At 40.0% G+C, this 23,983-nt stretch overlaps 1 protein-coding gene across 1 annotated transcript in view; it reads right to left on the bottom strand.

Moving 5' to 3' along the window:
• Positions 1-3,439: 3,439 nt before the first annotated feature.
• Positions 3,440-23,983, bottom strand: part of LOC132923310 (protein tiptop-like) — a 60,615-nt gene continuing 40,071 nt past the window's right edge. Inside the window, exons 2-3 of the mRNA XM_060987214.1 lie at positions 10,158-10,359; positions 3,440-7,540 (exon numbers count right to left, since the gene is read on the bottom strand). Coding sequence (XP_060843197.1) covers positions 4,450-7,540; positions 10,158-10,359 — 3,293 coding nt within the window. The 3' untranslated portion in view covers positions 3,440-4,449. The remainder of the gene's footprint in view (positions 7,541-10,157; positions 10,360-23,983) is intronic.

Below are 23,983 nucleotides of genomic sequence, written 5' to 3' on the forward strand. Positions count from 1 at the left end.
TATATCCATGGCACAACGCTATAAGTTGTTTGAGTATTATACATTGGGTACACCGTTTCCCGTGTAGAATTCGTTTGGGTACTGTACACTCCATAAAGATTTAATAATTTAATGTGGCCGTATAATGGAATTCGCACTACGCCAACTACTTTAAATTAGCAAATCCTAGCGGGATTCCCTGTATAAATAAACTGTCATAGAATGAAAAATTACACTATAACTAAACTAATATTTATATAGGTACCTACTACAAAACTATGACGGTAATAATAATGTGAGCACGTGTGGAAACAACTATTCACTAAAATCAAGAAGTCGTAGAAATATGAAAACACCAAATCGTACCGACCTGTAAGCACTTGCACGTAGAAAAAAAATAGAAACCGCCGACACGGAACAAAACGTCAAAGTTGACGTTTAAAACTTAGAACTCAATTATTCACAACAGATGAAACCACTTCACTCGTACAACATGATAATACATCGAAATACTGTCGTAAAAAAATACGAATTCCCCGATGAAATAATGACACGAACAATGGCGTATTTCGATGATTTCTCGGAAGGATGTTCAATTTTAATAACAAAAAAAATTCTCGAATCAACAATAGACATTTTTAATTTATCATATTTTACTTTTAATAAAAGGAAAAATATTATGAATACATTATTAGAAACAACTCTACAATGATATAAGTATACCAAACAATTTGTACGATTTGTACTTTGTATTGTCCCGTCGATATTTTGGAAGTTAAACTTTTTAAATGACAGTGTGTACTAATGTATTTGATTAAAATAATAATGATAATGGTTACGCAATTTAAAACATATATTTAGTTATAATAAATATTTTATATGAATAATGATGAAAGAAACTGAACGAATTCACTTGATAAAAATTCATTATTTTGCAAAATTGAATACACTTAATTTTGATATACGAGTTATTAAACCTTTTTACATAAAGGTACAATAAACAAATCAATACCAACTTCAGAGAAAATCTAAGAAAACAAATCTGATTAAATTTAAGATTTAAATTTTAAACGTAACGAATAACGATACTATAATACATTTTCCAATTTATATTTTACAATAATTATTTTTAAAAAAAATGGATGTTGTCGGTATATTATCGAGCTTACTATTCACCAATTCATACTTATAGATTATGTTTGACAATTTATTTTTAGCACTACCATTAAAATAATTACCCAATATTATCTTATATTAAAAAAATACTTCTCTTTTTATCCTTTTAGTTTTTTTTTTCAATTGTAGACACCTACATCGAAATATTAAGGATAGTTGACCGAAAATAGAATAATAAAATATTACGTACCGTTAGCTTTTAATGATTCGTGTTCGTACCAAAATATATAATAAGTAATAACTGAATGGACCTATTGAGTTGTTTGACGGTTAACGAGTGCAACTGTGCGCAGACAATCATTAGAAGCGGTGACATGTAAAGTATGGAAAATAAGGCATTATAAAACAAATCCATCGTTTGCTGATTGAAATTATTTTTTTTTTAACGTGGCCGATGACAACTCACAAGTCCCAATCTCTAAGCGCTAAGGTATCAATCGGCGACCACTAAAAACTGTGATGTACAATCTGTAGATCACTTGCCGGGCGATATTTATACAAATAATGAGCGTGGTTTTTGTTCACAAGACGATAGACATGATATTAGTAGTTCCAACTGATAAGACAAAACCTCTTGTCTGTACTTGGTGATGTATTGTACACGAGGACTTATAAACGTCCACTCATCCGGGCGAAGAAAAACTGGCTGCGCGTTTACGACGACACGCAAATAGTAAACGCGCAACTAGTTTTTCAAGTGTTTCGGAAAACACAAGTGATAATTAAAACTGCAGATATAGCAATACTGGATTTGATATTTATGTCTAAACTGACTACTGACACTTACCTCTTATTTTGTTTTAGGATTGAAATATTCAGAAAATTTCAACTGAAATTAGTTTTAGGTCAAAAACAAAATATTTATCGATAAACAATAATCAATATAAACGAATAATATATTTTAAATTGTTAGATGTCTGAATTTTATTTAAATTTAAATTTTCATAAAAGTAATTTACACATCAATTAGTTTATTGCAATTTCTTGTAAAAATTTGTCTTTATATCTTGTGGACGCAATACTCACCTGCAGCGACGATAAAACGAGAATTGAGGTAGTAAAATGTCGGTGTCATCATAGCATTATGCTGTATAATATATATGTATAACAATATTTGGAAGGACCTATTGATGTCACTAGAGAAATGGAAAATCTGAAAAGGATACAAAAAAGTAAATCACTCATGTCAAATTGAAATGTCTTTTATTATTTGTTAAAAATTAAAACAAATATTGCCTACTTCTTTATATAAATAAATAAATAAGTACAATTTATATTACAATCGTATTTGATGTCTAATACTATATATTTAAATTATGTACAAAAGGTATTTCATAGTCTGATAAAAACTTAAAATAAAAACAAAATAATAATAATAATAATAATAATAATAATAATAATTTATCGTAATAGTAACCTTGTAAACAAAATAGTAAATTCTACAATATAATAATAATATGATAGAATCGAAACACGAACGTAAAACATGGCAAAATTAGTATTTTTTTTCCGATAGAATAATGTTTTATAATCGTATACATGTATATGTTATTTATATAGGACAAATTGTTTTCGATAATAAATTACTTAACATGATTAATAATATTATTCATATGGAAAATTTAAAATATTTTTTTTATCATTAAAAAAAAGCATCAGCCACTATTAATATTGAGTACCGACTATATATTATTTAGTAATAATAACATAATTGCATTTTAATACGATGGATAACGCAACTAAAAGAACGAATTTAATGGAAATAAAAATTTGTAAAACGGTATGACCTACGGAAATTTGTCGTAAACTATTCACACGGCTCCCAATTGGTTGTGACACCTAAAGATAAAATATTATTTTGTAGTTGACATCAACAACTGATAATATAATTAAATTATTATCATAGTGTTCCCCTAAAAAATTATTATAATAAAAAAAAATTAAGTACCTACAACACAAATACTTTACACGAAAAAAAAAACATTCCCCTTAAATTAAATAATAACCAACAAAACTAATAAAATTATTTAAATGGTAACTATTTTGCTTACTGGCTGATTAATAATTAGGTAATAACTATAATAGAAAAAAAAAAAAAATTAAGTGCTTCAGGGAACTAATGAAAAGAATATTAAAATTTGAGTGTGCAAAACCGATCAAGGGTACCGTTGTTTAGAATTATTATTATTTTATATTATGTCTGTAGTTAAACGACGTAAACAAAACGAGTCGGATTAGGAACGCGACGTAGTGTTTTCGAAGAACAACATTTTTAGTATACATATTTGTTTTTTTTTTTTTTTTTGTGGGTTTTTAAATGTTATAAAATATAAACATTGTTTAGTTCAAAGTGGAATGGTTTCCGCGAGACGGAACGTCTAATCGGAAAATGAATATCCTTAACCTATCGTCGATTAAAATAATTAACTCTACACTTAAGCATTAATCGTTATACATAGTTGACGTGACAGCCTTTTAAAATGTTTTATCCTTAAAGTTACATCCGTTTTAACACAGGACACTTATATAGCGTATGAGCAGAAACGTATCGTAAACGTAATTGTATTACAAATATCGTACTAAATAATTTAACATCTTTATATATCATATTTAATAAAATGTCGCTAGCCTAACGACGCGCACAATAATAATATTATCGAATAAACGCGTATAGATATAAAGGACATTCGTTCGTGTATTGTGTTGTAATGTGTAATGTAATGTACATACATATATATATATATGATAAAAATTATTTTCCGCGAATCAGTTTTCTCTTAAAAATTGTTTAACAAAATAAAAATTAAAAACAATCAATTGTTTCGTTAATTATCTAACGCGTATACATTTGTAATTTTAATTAATGGGTTTGACGCAACTGTTCGCATACACCGAACATGGAAGATTAAGTACATAATATTAAAAAATATGATTTTTTTTGTTTTTTTCGTCATCACGCTATGCGTCTATATTTTGTATTAATAGTAGTAATATAGTAACAGTAGTAAGTCGTAATAAAGGTTTTAAACGTATAATGAAATTATATATATTATGTACGGCATGTGCATACATAAACGTTACGGAATATAATATTTGTCGTATGTACAGAGGAGAGGATTTCGCACGTGAACAATTTAAAACCAACGGACGAACATCGGTTATATATTAAAGTGAAATCAACAATGTGTGTATAATACAGAATATTATAATATAGGTACTACGATGATAACGTTATCGTCGTATACACCGTGCTTGTAATATAACGGACGCGCGTTGTGTGCGTTGTCGCGTTGACTAGACGTATTTACTGGACAGCTGTTTGGCCAATTCTGTGTACTTGAGGAATTTCGAATGCGGACTCTCGTCGTAACCGCCACCGTTTTTGGTTTCGGGACTCTTGACACCAGCGCCGGTCGAAGTAGACGGCGACCCGTTGTTGTTGTTATTGTTGTTGTTGCTACTGCTGTTGTTATTGTTGTGATTTGGAGACGATTTGTGTTGTGACGATGACGAGGGTGAAGGCGAAGGCGAATGGGCTGCGGACGACGAAGAAGACTGTTGGTGGCAAGACGCGGCGGCAGCAGCCGACGACGACGACGACGACGAGGCTGGTTTCAACATAATCGGTTCGGGCGTGATGCCTTCCTTGACGAAATGCACTTTGGAAAGGTGATGCCGGTATGCACCCTTAGATATGAACGGTGTGTCGCAAAAAGCGCACTTCATGATCGAGTCGGCCGTTACGACAGCGTCGTTACACGCCCAGCTGAACGCCAAGATCGCACCAGGAGCGGTGCTGCCCGTGATGGATGTGGGCGGCGACATGGATTGCGCGGGTCCTCCGTTGGTAGCAGATGCGTTAGACGACGAACGGCTGCGGGGCCGGTGGTGGTGATGATGGTTGTGCGGGTGGTGGTGGTTCTCCGTCTTATCACAGAGCTTCTGTAGGGCAGCCAGGGGGTGGCTGCTGGCGCCTCCACCACTCTTTCCACCACCGCCATCGCCGTTTGCGGAAGACGACAATCCGCCGCCTGCACTGCTGGCAGCCGAAGTCAAACTCTCAAACATCGATGACAGGGCACCCAGGCTACTGGAAGTCACCGGGGTCTTCTTTCCATTATCCATGGATTTGTCACTGCCAGCTGGACTCAGCGGACTTTTGACATTGGTGGGCGTCGGACCTCGACTCGATCCATTCATCTCGTCCGCAACCGAACCCTCCGCTGACTCCCGGCTCCTAGCCCGCCGCTCGGCGGGGGGGCTCTTGGCTACCGCGTCGTCTTCGTCTACATACTCCTTCTTCACTTCAAAGTCCCCTGTGACGCAACCTTCGTCTGGCCCGCCGGACGGCTCACTCTTGACTTCTACGCCACCGGAGACCTCCTGGCCACCGTGACCTCCTTTTCCGGACGACGACGACGAAGATTTGGGCGAACTGTGCCGCTCGGGCGTTGATTTGGGCGTTACCGACCGCATGCGTTGATATTCAGACGGTTCGTACTTACGGTCTGGAGTGGTCGAATCGCTACGCATGGCTGCCAACTCGGGCGACATGGAGCTTGACTCGCTGCCACTTCGCTCGTGCCGGCCAAGTGACTGATAGCTTCGCAACAAGCTCATCGCCTGCACGTCCATTATGGGCTTAGTGGCGTCAACGCTCTCGTCAATTCCCAAACGCTTAAGTATGCTCTCACCGATTGAAGCACCTGTAGCTGACGTACCGTAACGGAGCCGCGAGTCGAAGCTCTTCTCAATCAGCTTCTCGATGGCATTGAGCACGGACGGCGACGATGAGCCTGTGGTGGCTGCAGCCACGGTCGGTTTATTCATCGACAGGTCAGCTGCCGCTTGAGATCTGTCTTGCTCTTTCTTGGGTCTCTTCTCTCGGCCCTGTTCTGCCGTTGCACCTGACATCGAATTTTGCGACATCAAAGCGGTTTTCAGAAGGTTCTTCTGGTCAGCAGTCATCGTAACACACACCCGCAAGTGTTCCATGAAGCTGGCAACATCCACCTTTTCACCACACTTTTCACAAATTATTCTGCCCAAACGGTGGTTGGTGTCATTAACCGCCTTGAACCCACCACCAGGCGTCGGATATCCTCCGTCACCATTCTTCACATCGTGCTGAGCCCGTTCCAGCTCTAATAGCTTACGCACCGGCAGCGATTTCTTCCGCTTCTCCCGCGTCTGCCGGCGCCTATTGCTACCCTCCGTAATCGATCGCATCATGTGCTCCTTATAATGTGCATTCTTCACCATGTGTACGCTCAGCTCTTTAAGTGAGTTGAACGCCTGATCGCACACTTTGCACGTGAGCACGGCGCTCACGTGGTTGGCAGACGTGTTTACCGAGCTAGCCGGCGAACTGGTGGACGCGGCGCTCACGTTATTGCCACCGCTAGACGATTTGTTCTCGTCCGCAGACTTCCACGATATGATCTGCTCCTGCGAAATTATGTTGGTGTAGTGTTGTGTTTGCTGCATGTGAGTAGTCATCTCTTGCAGAGACCTGAAGCTCTGGCCGCACCACATACACTTGAGTATCTGTCTAGTCTGTTCCGCGCCTTTTCCAAGCCAAACGTCCTGGCCGCGCACCAACTTCCTGGGCAACGGCATTGTTTCCTTAATCAACATGTTGAGATCATTTTTGTGGCCAGAAGATGTAGACACAGGTGGTGGGGGCGGTGGCGGGGGTGGCTGGAGGCTTTGAGCGGCGGCTGTTCCGTGTTTGGTCTCGGCCATGTGCGTTGACATAGCCTGCAGTGTGGGGAAACTCATCTTGCACCAGACGCACTTGAGCACGTCTTTGGTCTGGTCAGCACCCTTGTTCAGCCAGTGTGATTGCCATGCACTGTGACGTCCCGAGCTAGGTGCTAGTACCGACCTCGGTTCGTCTTGAAGCTTACTCAGTTCACACATCTTTTCCAGCGCCTTAGTAGCGTCACTCGCCGCTGACGGGAACGATCCGTACGTCAGTTTTCCGTGCTTACCGTTCCACATGTGTACCGGATCGCTTGGTGGCGTCATCATCTCGCCTCTGGATATGGGCCTTATCACTGGGGTAGTGTATTGTGCCCAGGGCCTGCTCATCCGGTTGTATGCGTCGGTGGACGGCGACACGGGCGACGGATCGAGTTTTATTTTTTTGCTTCTAATAGTTAGATCGATCGGTGAATCTTCGTTGTTGTTACTAAGGTTCATGGCTGCAGGTTGGGAAGAAGCCGGTGGGCTGGCTGGCCTTTTCGTACTGAAATCTAGCACGTCCAACGATGGTGGCGATCGTCCCGGAGACACAGTTGCCAGTAACGGTACTTCGTAAGGCGGAAGACTCGATTCACTTCTTGGTGATCCTCTACTCATTTTTGATGGACTGTTTGTTTCTCTGTGAACATAAAAATAACACATTCGCTTTTTAAAAATTACTCGACATTATATTCCAATTCAAACTGTAAATATATAAAATGCATTTAATAAAAAAATGAATTCAAGGCCGATATTAAATGTATATAACGTGAATTATATTAAAGTGTACACGCGCTTCCAGTGAGACATTGGATCATTTTACAATCCTCAAAATTTTTTATGGAATCCTGAAATAACGTACACGAGACGAATGACCGGGTTGACATTTAATGTCGTCTGAAATCGAGACGCACTATAAAAATTGACACGAATAGATTGACTAAGTCCTTGATTTAATGAAGGCGTTTATCAAAATTACTTGATATTTTTTTCTCCTCTCCATTAATTACGACGTGTTTTTTTATTATTACCATCTGCCAACTACACATTTCAGTCAACCGACTGCATTATTATTTATTTATTATTATTTTTTTTTTGTTGGTTTAATTAATGGAAACAATTAGCATAACCCGACATTGAGTTGGCGACAAGATTTCAATCCGAATGATTAGCACGCGGCCATTTTGGCTCGGTGCCTGGTGACTTCGGAGCATAATATACACACACATATACTCTCGCTCTCACACACGCGCATATATATTATTCAGAATTTGATATAAGGACCCTTTTTTCTGGTGTGGGTCGGGACGTTGGGACGGAGCGTAAAACAGGGTATAAAGAGAGAGTGAGAGGAAAAAGAGAGGAATAGATTTGCACGCCCGGAACTCGATCCTCCGTCGGCAATAATTTCCGGCTAACAAGACAGATTAATGAACAATATTTCATATTGGCAAGACTTTTCTCGCAAAAACAAACTCAGTCGAGTGCCGCATTAAAACCAATTTATGGAGTTTGCAGTGTCGTCTCCGGCGCAACCGGAATAATTGTAATATAATGCCGTCACGAATTCAAGTTGACAAGGTGTATCTTTCGGCAGCGCCGGCGGGTGAGTGGAACGACGACGTTATCATGGTGCCCCGGTGGCGGCGGTATATATAGTCGACGTGAGCAGCAACGGGCGATATATTTTAAAAATTATCGAATCCAAAGTACAAAGTTGACGTTCCCAGCGGGAAGGTCATAACAGTTTTTTCCCGCTCTCGTCACCACCGCCCCTATATTATATAGCACCGCTCTACACACTGTCGGTTTCTACTCCGCACCCGGAACTTCCTTTCGCGGAGCGTAGGCGAAAAAAAAGAAATTATCCGCCGCTGCAGGAGAGGCGGCACCCGAGCCATTATCGTAAATCAGTCGAAGAGTCCCGCCATCTCTCCGCCGCGAACCAAGACTAAATGAAAATTCAAATGAACGGGCAAAACCAACACACCCTGAGCACATTACGAGGCGCTCGATGACGACGACACTGTTCACCGTTCGCCATCGTCGACATTCGGAACGTTTTTTTTTTATTATTTTTTATTTTTTAATGGTACGATAGGGGCCGCCGATAGCATTTCTTATATGTATATATATACATATTTTGAAGAGTTTTTCGGACGAATTATTATTAATATATATTGTCGCCCTCGGTTGAAATTGCATTGCCGAATTTCAACGTTTATTTATTTATTTTTTTTTACTTAATTTAGATTTCTTTTCGTTTAAATAATTTTTGAACGCGCAGTAACGGTATAATGTCATATTATTTTATGTGTGCGACGTGATGGTTTGAAAATAATAATTTTATGCGGACACGAAACCATGAAACCGTTTAGCAATCGAAAATACATCATAATATTAAAAATATTGATATTTTAATGATATATTTACGAATAAATAATATGACGAAAAAAATAATATGCGCATTAATTGACATTCAAAGACGTTGAAGTACATAGACACGTTCACATATTCATCAAACCAGATTTATGGCCGAGGCGTTTTTGTTTAATCGACGAGACGTGTGTGACATTGCGTAAAATCGGCCATTTTACCAGAATAAATTTAATGGCATTCCTACCAAGAGTATAATGTCAAGGCCCAATTAAACGAACCGTATCGATGGTAATAATTATTATTATCACAGTCTTATATATTATATTTATAGAACACAGCGATATTATTCGTGCGTGATTAAATTATACGTTTTAATTAAGATTGTGTTATATACGACGACCGGGATCAGAAAACGATCGTCTGAATTATAATTATAATAATAATAACAATAATAATTCACGACTATTCGAAAATTAATAATCTGTTGGTCGTTTTATAAATTATATAGACCTCGTCGACTCCGAACGACTGTAAATCGTAATAATACTATTATAATATTTCTGGCGCGAAGAATTATTATAACACAATCATTAATTATTACGAATCGGATAATATGGAACGCTCACACGATTCAAGAGACATAAATCCTAAATACGAAAATTACCGCCGACGGATCGGAACGCGTTTTCGTGTCCATTAGGTAAGTGCAAAAGGGGAGGGGAATTCGTACCTATATAACGTCTCAATTTAAATATACAATATTAATATAATATATATATATATTTAATATATATCATACATATATCGTGCTAAAACGATAAATTGTAACTGTATAATATTGTTATGTTATTGGGTATATTATATGATAGGGTACTGACCTCAGAGGCAAACGCTCGTTAGCCACTGCGACGTCTTGTTCGACGTCCGTGCTCGACGGTATCGGAGACCTCGGTGGCGAGCCGGACGATCCTCCAGACACGCCTTCCTCCTCTTCTTCCTCTTCGTCCTCGTCGTCTTCCGGACAGCCACCGTCGTCTTCTTGATAGCCCGCTGGTGGCTCTTCACCTTCACCACCTTCCCCTGGAAAAATCAAAACGAATGTTGAGTTAAAGCTTCGACGGCAAAATATAGGTAATATGTAGGGAGGGCAGGGATAAAGTGAGAAAAAAGTCGACATGATAATGGTAATAAACTTATATAGATCTATAACAATGTGTAATTGCAGGGATTGAGACAGTCGGCAGCGGTCTCGTTATACATTATAATTGCAAGTGTATAATATGTGTATGTATGTGTTACTACAGTGCTTGCGCGAGTACGATGCACGCAATAGGATCGTTTATCCTATCGGCCCACACGCTTCGAGATGAGAGTCTAATTTGAAATAATGGGCTGCTGTCGAACCGACGTTTAGATTAACTGTACGCGTCGGCGACGTCGTCGTCAAACACCCGCCCGACGACGGATCGTTTGTACTTATTTGTACGCCGTTGGCTGTCAATGATTTTTTTTTTTCTAGAAAAAAACTATACACGCCGAAGTCATTCCGCGTACAGTGCAGATTGTACACTCGCGAGTTGCAATCGCTCTCCTCCCTTAACGAGCCGACCGCCACCACGGCATCGCTAATATGTATTTATATCATTATATTATTATACACCGCCCTATTGAATCGACCGTAACAGAGCGTTGTCGCGAAATGAACGCAGAACAAAACGGGCGCGCAAGCAGTGTAAAACTAAAAATTTACCAAAAAAAAAAAAAAAAACGACCCAGAAAAGAGTTTATTATCTCCACAGACGTTCGTCTTTTTGATCAACGCATTTTATTCTTAGACGACCCAGAAAAAAAGAATAAAGTGAGAGAGAGATAGAGAAAATAATAATATAATGGTATGGTATGAGGAAAAAAACTTTAGCGTGCACAGACGAGACGAGGTCTCGGTGCAGTGGAATTCATTATTTTTGTGTGCGGACTCTGCTGTGTAGTTAAAGAAGAGGACAATGGGGGTCGCGAATTTTCCGGGCCGACAAACCCTCAAGATCGAATGCGCTAGATAACGATATAAAAACAATAAAACCTGGGGCGGATCTCTCTCGAACCTGTCCAAAGTCGTCACGACCCAAAGCCTATTGTCTTAACGCCTTGCAGATGGCCCGATAAAAACGAATGGGTTGTTTAAGAAAACTTAAAACCGTCGACATCACCGTCGTACCCTTCGGCCCGCGCACCGACACCCCGCCGGAATGATGCCCGCGCCCATTGTGCAGCGCTGCGAAAAGTTCTCGTACACGGCCGCCGCCGCGAAGAGAAGTCGAGGAGAAATGTGTATGTTTAGCATTATAATGGTGTACAAGTATTAATATAATGCGATGAAATGAACATTCAGAGACGATGCTTCCAATAAACCACACCACACGCTTTCCTCGATCATTAGGCTCGCGCGCGCGGCATGTTTTTTCTCTTCTTATATTATTATATTCTTACCGCGCCGTCTACGGGTTATTTTATTTATTATTTGTTTTTAAATCCATCGAAGCGGCGACGGTGGCTAATATATATTAATATAGTATGTGTGCGCGGAATGCGGAGAAAAAGAAAATATCGTTTAATTGGTCTGATTTATCGTCTATTGTTCACGTGCTGGTCGTGATGGTCCGATTTTTTTTATTATTATTATTATTATTATATTTATGTTTCAGCGCCACCGGTCAGCGCCACTCCTCACGGGCTACAATGGTCGTTACCCGCCGTTGCCACCGCATCTTATTATCGCCAAACCTATCCAAAGGCACATGCTCACGACCGGCTTGTCGGTTATATGTATTATTATTATTATTATCATTGTATGGGTGCGCGGTTGTTATCCCCGGTCCGATCGTCTTTCTAAAGTGGCGCACGCGCAGGCGGTAATCTACGCGAAAATCAGCGCAATTACTATATATATATATATATATATGGAAACGGGAAGTCATATATTACCCTGGTGGTGGTGATACCCAATATTAAATACATTACGTACCTAATACTAATACGAAAATAGCAAAAAATGTCCACTGACAAGAGTAAATAACGTACGTAATAAGTAATAATATAATATAATTATTATATTACTGTTATAGCACATGGAGCGCAATCAGCCGGTGCGGCGGCAATCCGTTTTCGAAAGGTCTAAATTAGGCGGTGACGTCGACGACGACAGGACCGCCAAAACAAACAGACTCGTAAATTAATTGTCAACTCTGGTAACCGCACCAATTAACGTGATGTCGTTAAACATTAAGTTGCCGGCGGCGGTGCCTGCATAACGTCGTTGCGTTTTCTACCCTCCGCGAACCCATACCAAGACTCCCGCGCCCTTCTACTCGGGGTGAAGCGCTCGCGCGAGCCGTCTGTCTGTTTAATTCTCATTTGTCACCTCAAACCCCTTTTTCAGCCGTCCCGCGCACGTTCCTCACCGCACGCCATGTACATACACACGGTTGTACAACACAATATAAACACAATAATAATCATAATAATATAATAATAACGATAATATATTCTTCTGTCTAGCGGATACAGCAGCAGCCGCTCGACGTCAGTCCATCAGTCAACCCAACACGCACACGCGACTATGTTATAAAACGTATGCTGCAGAGGTACCTATATTATACCGATTAGTAACACGACAAAAATCGAGAGATCGTACAAACGTACGCACAAAGTGTGTTATTCCCTCGCGACAACAGACTTAAACTTCACGACGTGCCTATATACCATAATAATAAGAATATATAAACGAATGAACGGCGGCGGCGCGTTGTCCTCGAGTCGGATCGAGCACACAATAAAACAATTTTTTTTTATCCCGCACGCCGCTGCAGATATATAGGCATATTATAATAACATATCGGCCGCCCCCTTTTTTTTTCCTTTCGATCGCCATACCGTACACCGAAAGCGGCGTTTGTATGCAAATTCCGTAGCACATTTGCATATGTACGCGCTCGTGTAGCGGTATTGTCTCATCGTCGTCGCCGTCGTCGTTAAACGCTTTTCAATTTTTGCGACGGACTATCCGAAACAATGGCTTAACTCTTGTGCTGCAGGCAGCATTCTACGTAATATAAATCTTAGGTACGCGTATATTATTATTAAAGCATGTGTGCATGCGTGTCTTCAGCATGGTAGATAGGTTAGTGTCCGACGACTGCAATGAACGCGCGAGGTCGAGTACAGTGCGTTTCATACTATTTACAATAAGAGAACGATCTTCACGAGTAAAGGACGTTTTATTATATATATATATATGCATATTATTTGCATTTTACGGTCGTATTCGTCTGAACAAATGCAAAAAACGTACGTTCATCTACAGATAGACCATTTCGTTTTGTTGGTATAAAATATATTAGAGTAGATAACTGATATATCAAATTTAAATATGTAATGTTGTTTGATGGACATTTATTGTTTTAAACATCATAAAGAGAAACAAACATAATCAGGTTTTTTTTATGGGATGTTTTGTGTTTTAATTATTATGCTTAAATATAACTTACGGGGACTTTATATACACTAAATTAAAGTCATCAATTTTTATATATCAATTAATGTGAAATAAAACTTTATGATGACAACATATTTTATAAAAATCGGTAGCATATTATGACAAATATGTTTTTGCATAAATACGTCCTAATATAATATGTTCTATAGCGAGTGGGAGAAGGATGGCTACGTAACTAGATAAAACGCCAATAACGGTTCATTTTCATTCGAATATCTCAAAACTAACCAAACCTTAGAGGTTCTACAAGGACGTTCAATACTTCGACGTATAGTGAAATAAAACTTTCTTTATTCACTAGAAAGAGTGAAAAACAGATTAGGGAAACGCGTTCGACGCCGGTCCGATGGCCGGACCATTAGCATTCCTCGGAGTATCTCGGCCGCGTCAAATTATTGCCTGGTGACTGGCGTCGCTGTCGATTGATTAATACTACGACGACGACGATCCACACCCTACATACATGTGTACAGTTCACATACCCCGGGCGGCCGAATATAAAATAATAATATAAAACGGCCAGGTAGGTGAGTTATGGATATATATTATACACGACACGCGTGTTGGCGAAAATAATAAGAAAAACGTCCAGCAAAAGGTATTATAAATGATGCGGCGGAAAATCAACAGGGGCACACACACGTACGCGAATATAATACCATACATTATATTATATTATTGCCTTCGGTATAATAATAATAATACGAGCGCACATATTGTGCAATCCCGAGACGCGGCCATTGTGCGCGAGCGTTGTTCGAGAGCGGCGGCGACGCGTGATTTATGGCGGGGGACGACGGGCCCGGTCAAACTGGTTGACGACAAAAGAATAAACGAATAAACGCGATATTTGACGTCTTATGCGACGGCGACACGGTGTTGGTCGGAAATTCCTGCACCTTTTGTCAATCAGCAACTCCTCAGTAACCTCAGTTCTCGCCAATGGCTTTTTTTTTATTTTTCTATATATATTAAAAAGCGTCCGATCACCACCGGCAGACTGTAAGTTTTTTCTGACCATTTTCGATCGTCCTCACACGCTTACACGATTACCGCCGCCTAGCCATCATGTCGTCCGCGGAAACCGACACCACCACAGCTAAAACGCGACGCATCCATTCGTTGTAGAAAAAAAAAAAAAGACGCGAGCTCTCCACACACTTGCAAGCAGATATAATATACCTTCGTACGTATATTATATCGACGACCGTCATAGCCATAAATCTCCTGCACGCGCGCGATGGCTCGAAATTTATAACCTAGCTGCGTACACGTGACATATATATGTATAGATACGAGTAAGTATATATTTTATACATGTATATATATATACATAGATATGGTCGCGAGTTTATTACCGGCTCGCGTTTTTGGTCCCATTGAATTGTCAAAATGAGCGATGACCGTGTCGTCGCCTGGCCGCGAGGTTTGCGCGAAAACGAGAAAAAAAAACCGCGACCCGGTCGGGAGAGGAGAAATCTGACGGTTAAAAATTTTCGGGCAGCGGTGGCGGAGAGGCGACCGGCCGGAGTCGCGGATTCCCGGGCGGGCAACAAACCGGTCCGCGCGCGGGTTGAAAAAAACCGTATGGGTACGAAAACCATCATTGGCCGTGGCTGCGAGAAGTGCACATGTACGTCGCATTGAACCTCCGCCGAACGGTGTCGTCTTGTCGGATGACCCACAGGCGGGGAAGCGGGGGGGGGGCTATCGGGCGGTGATAAATCGATTAAACAAAAGCGACGCGCCGTTGCACCAACAACACAATAGCGTAAGTCTGCGCACGACACACTGCCCGTGGACTCCATGTGTGCACATAATAATATATTGATATGTATAATACCTGTACGACGCGCCGCGCAGGTATAATAATATTATTGTATCTGTGTGTGTGTGTGTGTGTGTGTGTGTGTATACGCAAACGACGCGTAACTCTCGGCGCAGCAGCACCACCTCATTACCGATGCAAACGCCGCCGCCACCGGGCCGGCGGGACGTGGTGGCGAGTGAATGCGTACGCGTCTGTGTCCGTCCGTCCGGCGGTCCGTCGTCAGGTATATTATACGCGCAACGCACGGCCGGCCCCCCGCCCCAAATGGACGGGCCCCGGTCCGCCAATCGGCACAGGCAGCATGTAAATATAACGCAAGTGTGTTTGTTATGTATGTTTGTATGTAATGTGCGTGTGTGTGTGTGTGTGTGCGCGTGCGTTTGTCCGTTTTGCGAGCGCGCGCGTGTGTGTGTGTGTGTGCATGTGCGTTTGTTTTCCGGACAATCGGGTCGTGTGATACGCACTGGTGGTGCGGCCGCAACGTATATACAGAAGCACATTGCACATATTATTATTACATATGACATGCGTTATGGTGCAAATATATTATATATATATATATATATATATATATATATAATATATACATAAATAAATGCATTATTACGGCGTGGCGGAATTTTATATATACCTATAATGTACCCGCCGCACACCTAATGCACCGTCGTCACTGGTCGTCTGCGGGTAATCGAATTTTTATACACGTACCGCTGCAGGCGGCATCATAACGAAGATGTCTGGACTTAACTCGATCCCACCGAAATTGTTGTCGATGCGGGAAATTACGGACAATTATTAAACGTGTACGACTTGGTCCCATTCGGCGAATGCGAATTTTCCGCCGGTTCAGCGAAGTATCACTCTGCAGACCGTATACAAATACGATTATCTGCTGGGAAACGTAACCCCTATACGTATATAATATACATAAAAATATATGATTATATACGAGACGACAACGTATATACGTGAGCGGTAATCAATGTTCTTAAATCAACGGTAAGGTAGTTATCCTTATCCAGGGCGGCGAACGAGTGGAGGCAGGCCAGACGACGACATAACTCGGCTAATGAACACGAGCCAGTACACATATAAGTGTACTCAATATGCAGTATTATATATTATATGTACATAGGTATGCGCGTGCGCGGTAGGTAGGTCGTGCTTTCTTTCGTGTCGCGGTCATATTATTATATATTATATATATTATTCGACACAGGAATTTATAATGAAACCACAAATCGTTGGCCCGAGTATCCCAGCCGGCTGGCTTTGGATATCGTTAATCGTTCCAAATATAATATATCATAATGCGCGCGTCCAAAACTGTAGATATCACACCTATAGTAAATCGAGAATATTATTATTAGTATTTTGATTTTGAAGTTTCGCAACTGACTCGACAGCATTTTGCTGTCGTGGCATAAATCTTCGTGCGTGAAACGAGTCATATTATTATATTTGTGTTCGTCGGCAGGTTGATTTATTTTGATTTTCCGCCACCGCCGGGCACGGCCTGTCGCACACGTGCGCGCCAGTTAATTTTACCGACCCAATTCACCTAGTCTACAAACTTCTTGGTACGTTCTCAAAAAATACGAAAAATAAACACACGCGCACAAACTGCACACTCGCAAACGCGTAGACGTATACGTATGCATAGTTTGCTCCACTCGATAGTACGCCCAACTGCCAGTCGTAACTCGTGGTAAAGCAAAAAATAAATAAATCGTCCATAAATTATCATCATTGTACGGCGTTTTTTCGTGTTATTTTTTTTTACGATTTTATTGGCCACCGCCGAGAACATGGTATGCATGTATATTTATTATAATACTACGGTGTACATAACACATCAGGTCAGTGTGTATACGTCAGGAGGACTTTGAAACCGTTTTTCTCTCTCTGTCTTCTTTTATCTCTTTCTCACTTACTCACTCATTCTATCTCTCCTTTATCGTCTTCAAAACGCATTATTAAATATTATAACGTCCGGCCGACGAGAGCACCTGCGACGCGACCGAAAACACACAAGTGATGTAATAAAACGAAACATGTCATATAATATAAGCACATGGTTTTCTATAGTGTCATCGGCAGTGGCGGTGGCAGAAACGATTATTTTTACGATGGACACGTAGTTTTAGTACGTGTTTCAATGTATACACTACTACTGCACGGCTAGCTCTCATCTAAAACCGAACTGTGATCACTGAGCACGTTAAACTTGATATTCTAATGCGCGATGTACGCGTATATCTATAGAGTAGATCCGAACTCATTTAGTTTTTTCTATTGATATAATATGTTAGTAGTAGAAAGCCAACTAAAATAAGAGATATTAAGAAAACAATGTATATAATAATATGTGTACTATTGTAGTAGTGCACGATTTACATAATTTATATCTACACGTTTGACTAAAATATCATTTATTTAAACCAAAATTTAATTAGTATTAATACCTAACCAACAACCATATACTTAACGGTTAACGTTTATTTGATATCTCCCAAAACGGTTTTTTTTTTTAAATTCTTGAAAAATATATGTAGTCACTGACGCTGAATATGCGTGAACCCGGTAGCGATGAATAATACGTATGTATTATATACGGGTAGACATGACAAACGCGGGTAGGTATAATCGGTCGTTATCGGGGATTTGAATGGGTCGCCTAATTATGATCTATATAAAAATATAATATTATATATTATTATATGATTGTGTTTTATGCGTTTGAGGATTTCGGTAGGAAAAAAAGTGATTTTTTTCCTCGAAATTCAATAGAATCACACGACACCCCGATAAAACGGTGACGTCGACTTAATATATATATATATATATTTGTTTGATAATATATATTACGTGGGCACACGCGGTCGAGACAAAAGCGGCCGGCGCGCGCGTTATAACATACAGTAGTGTATTTGAAAATATCGTTACGAGGGGGGTGTAGCGGGACGAGGGGACGGAAAAAAATTGTGTAATTTATGTCCTATCGGTTTGACATCAAAAGATTGTGCGTGTGTGTGTGATACAGTTGGGGTGAGAGCGCGCGTTATTTATGTAATTAATAATTTTAATGGCCATCCGTCCGTCGGGGTACTGACGAACTGCTGCTGCTCGCACGGCGCTGATCGGCCGTGGCGGCGGCGGCGGCGGCCCTGTCGAAAATATCCTCTGACTGATTTATGTCTTTTGCCGCAACAACGGGGCGAGAAAAAAATATATATATTACACGCGCGCACACACGTATATGATATCATAAATAAACGGCTTCCCCGTCCTCCCGCCGCCGCCGCCGCAGAAAGCTGCTGCAATAAAAGATCAGCTGTCAACCCCCCCGACCACCCCCTCAGAAGCGGGGCCCGTGCAAAATCCGCGTGTACACGCACGTTTGTTATATTACATTATATATCATATAGGGTTCGACGTCGTAGTCGTCGTCATCGTCGTCGTCGTTGTTGTCGTCAATGCACATGGCGGGAAAAAAATCGTTAGATCTCTGGACTTAGACACACACGCCCGGAGGCTGCACGACAATAAATCTATACGTCCTTTTCCATGTCTAATCCGGGCCTACAGTCGGAAATCGCTTCCTGGCCGATGTAAACAGATCGTCAACACGTATACACACACATACATTAAAATATATATATATAGTGCTTATAGGGCCTGATCGACTTACTCGTAAAAATATAATCTTTAAAAACTAATAAGAATCCCAAATTTGTAACAAAGCAAATTAAATACCATAAAAAACTAACTTAAGCAATCATATAATTTATATACAAAAAAAAACCTAGGAAAAATTCCAAATTTCTAATCTCCTATATATGATAAAATTGAATACAACTATACAACTATAATCAACTACGCATAGACATCGCACACGTTATGTTGGATTGACATAAAATAACTATTGTAAAATATATACTACATGGAAGCTTGAATGTTTACGAAAAATAGTAACTTACGTCTACGTGTGCTGCCTATAATGTTAATAATATTTCTCGTAACCATTGTAAGTATGAAAAAATAAAAACTGTTGATTCATATAAAAAAATCAGCCAATATCGATATGAAAATACTGTAAATAGATATGCAAAAAAAATAATATATGAAAAGTCTAAATGTCACGGACAGAAATATCATATTGCACAAATATCAATTTTTGAATTGGATTTTTGTTTTTAGTCTAAAGGATTTCCCCAAAATGTCTTTGATTTCTAAGAAAAGCTCTTATAAAATAACTGGTGTTAACGCGAGTCGGTGGAACCACCTGAACGGACTTTCATCATTCATTGTTTGTCTATATAAATTACGCGATTGGAAGATAACGATACTAATACCTACACCTTCTTTAAATATTATATTTCGAATATTTCGATACTTTGGTCACACAACAGTAGTCGTTTGACCGACGCAACATATTATAGCTAACATACTGCTGCAGAGTACTTTGGCATGTAATATAATATAAAAGTGCTTAAACATCATCGCCGAAGCACAGTGCGTATACACACGCTAGTATAATGTGGCGATGATATTGACGATGACGATGATGATACACACGACCTCCGCTGTCGCCGCACACTAGGGACATCTGCCCCTCTTTTTTCCACTTTAATTACCATCGACATCGTCGTGTCTATAAATCAAGAGGTGACGTGTGCGCGCTCTCACACACACACACACACAGGCGCACAAATGTATACGAACGTAATGCACTCTCCCGGGCTCTCGCCTATACACGCGAGTTGAAGCGGGGAATGACGACAATATACTGCAATATATAAAATGTGACGACTGCGACTCCTCCTCGAGCATTATTATAATATACATACCCGCAGCGCCGCACATGCACATAATATGCATTTATTATTATTTTTATTACACGCGGTGAATTACGTTTTTAGTTATTAAATTTATGATTCATATATACATATATACGACATACGTAGACGCAGAATAGACATTTCCATCAGGAAAGATGTACTTGCGTGTATACTTATAAGATTTATAAAAGTGTTTGTGTGTCTGTTGACGAAGTGCAGCGGTCCGCCTAAGACACGAGAGCGGCGTTAAAGCGTATATTATTATTATGTTATACGTCTGACGGGCTAAGAAGAGTGACAAAAGTGTGTACGTATATTATATAATAATAGTCACTTTTCGGTCGGCGATGGCGGCGACGCGGAGGAATCAAAAAACGTCACACACACGCGCAATTAATAACCGCCACCGCCGCCGCAGTGTGTGTGCACAGCGCGCGATGGACATGTGTTTGTCGAATTACACATATATTATACGGAGGCGCACAATAATGGCTGTCAACATTTATCACCGAGCGCCGCCGCTCGGCAGATGTTCGACGCGAAAAATATCGAATAAAAACGTGTATGCGCGCGCGCGCTTACGTATAATATAATGATATTATATAATGTATACAACCGCGTACAACGGAAATCTATAAAGACGACGACGAATGATGTGCATCAAAATTCGATTTTCAAATAAATCGGAATCGGCCATTTTCGATGTAACGGGAGGAAAAAAATTCCGTCGCCGATCGCGTATTTCTAGTACGATATAAACTCGCGAGGATACATATCAGTCGTGAAAACCACCCCGCGAGCCGCAGACGTCACATGCCTCCCTCGTCCCTTCACCACCGACCCAATGCCGTCCTTCACAAACGTAATGCACTCTTATAATATACTATACACGGACCGCGCACACATGCTCACTGTGTGTAAATGAAGTGTTTATGTATGTATGTGAGTGTGTGTGTGCGTGTGTGCGTGAGTTGTGTTGTTGTGTGTATATACGCATATAATAATATACCTCTCGGCGCGTTTAACCCGACCCCGCCGCGACCCCGACGCCACGGCGCAGTCGGTTGTCGGCGGCTAATTTGTCAAGAAACCCCTAAACGCCACCGCCGCCGGAAAACAAACTACCGCCGAGGTCCCAAAATCGTGTGCGGTTATACGATGTTATACGACGAGAATGGTGGTCGTGTTTACGTACTCGGTATATTATGATGTATATAATATAAATCGCGAGATTTACGTCGCAGCATCGCATTGTTTTTTGTTTTCCGCCATCACCCCGTCGATTATTCTCCCGTTGTTGTTGTTATTATTTTTTTTTCCTTTCGTCATTCCCTCTTTATTTTAGATTACGCGCACTTTACTCACGGACCACCCACGGCGAAGGACACGACGCCCGCGAATCGTTTCATTTTTCGTGGAAAAAATACGAAAGCTGTCACCGCCGCGGGACGTGCGCGTCCAGCGTCGCGTTTTTTTTTTTTTTTTTTTGATTCCCTTCCACTCTGTTTCCATCTCAGTTTTCTTTTACAGCCTTTGCTTTTTAGTTTTGATGGACGCTGTCGATCAACGACCGCCGCGGGGACGCAGCTTGACAAGAGAGTAATACTGTATATTTAATATAAAAAAAAAACATTCGACAACGCGAACCCCTACTGCGGACGACGGTCATAGGATATAATTAAACGCGCACTAAATACTTTTCTCTTTCATATTCCTTGATACACAAATCGCCTAAACATTTTCACTCCCAATTTTATCTCACACAATATAGTATTTTATTTAAATTTTGCAATTTTTAGAGTTTTGAAGTACCTACATATTTTTAAATACTTTCAAATAATTAGATTTTTATGTTACATTTTAATCATACCGAACTTCTTTTTTTCAAAATGATAAAAAACCTTTTTTTGCTGAAAAATGATTGAATGCAAATACTAAGTTATGCCTATCCATCTATATATAAAAATATTTTTTTAATGTATTATAATTCTAAAACTATATAGAAATAATAAGTATTATTATTCATTAAACAATGTATTACAGCAATTATTATTGGTTTGACCACCTTCGTGTGTATGTATTCAAATCTAGTCATTTTGAGAACGCGTATTTTTTTGGTTTGCATCTCGTTAATGTTTTGCACACTATCTGCGTCGGTTGTTCGCTTGTTTTTGAAAATTAAATATATTGTAATAACAATAATAACGAAGTCTCGTTTACTACAGACAACAGTTATTGTATACACAGGGCGTAATATATAAATAATATTCCGTGGTACATTACGTTATATATAGTTACGAGCGCCGCTGCAGGACCTACCGCATTCGTGCTAATATATAAAAGGCGAATTATTATTACCTCGGAACGCGTTTACGAGCCAACCAATCATCATTATTATTACTATTCGTTTGGCCATTATCCGGCGTTTCTTTTTTGGCACATGTCATATAATACGCACGATTAGTGAGTGTGCGCGCGCGTGCGAGAGAGTTACCGGGACGTGTTCAAGGTTTTTTTGCGAGTTAGTGTACTCGTATTATATAGTAGTTCCTATATGTTTAAAATCATATTTATTTCCTATGAGTGACCACCAAGAACAACGTTTTACACACTCCCATCAATATATTAAGTACTCTTTGGAGTCAGAGTTAACCAATATCGAACGCGATAAATCTTCCGTCGGCCCGTCACGCCGAATTTTAGTATTATTTTTTTTTTATATTTTTGAATAGCATGGCTTAGGGAAATATAGAGAGAAACCTTTTGCAGAACACACGCTCCAGCTAACCGCGGGGACGACTATAAGCGTGGAACGAATAACTGACGCGCACAAATTCTATATATATAGATATAATATATTACTATTATTATTATCATCATCATCATCATCATCGTTATTATTATTATTGCTATGAGATATGCACACACGGATGGCAATAAATCAAGGTTTTGTCCGTCAGCCCCGGATCATCATAAACCTACTCTTTCCATCTTTCATTATTGTTGTTATTATTGCCATATAGAGGTCATAAAAAATATTCATATATATTATATAAATATATGATTTCACCATCGCGCACATCATTGTTAACACCACGCACGACTCTAATCCTCGACTCCGATGCGCGATCATTAACGATGAAAAAAAAAGGACACACACACACACCCGATGTCACATAATTTACGTCGGTTTTGATGTGTTTTTGTCGTAAATTTCAGTACGGTATTCGAAAAAAAAACCTACACCGCGGTTAATCGAATAATTTTTTTTTTCCCACTATAGATGATTCTGATGACGGTTGATCGCAATACACGAAATTCAGTACAAGCTCGAGACGGACGTGAAAACGTCCCGATCGTCTCCAGCGAAGGGGTAGGACACTGCGTCTGCAGTAGAAGCCACTCGAATGAAATTCGTTAGGGGGAAACGATTTTACGTCTTTCTCTTTGCGACGGCGCGTGGTGCGTATAATAATATTA

This window comes from Rhopalosiphum padi, chromosome 2 (genome assembly GCF_020882245.1).
Source record: "Rhopalosiphum padi isolate XX-2018 chromosome 2, ASM2088224v1, whole genome shotgun sequence".
NCBI lineage: Eukaryota > Metazoa > Arthropoda > Insecta > Hemiptera > Aphididae > Rhopalosiphum > Rhopalosiphum padi.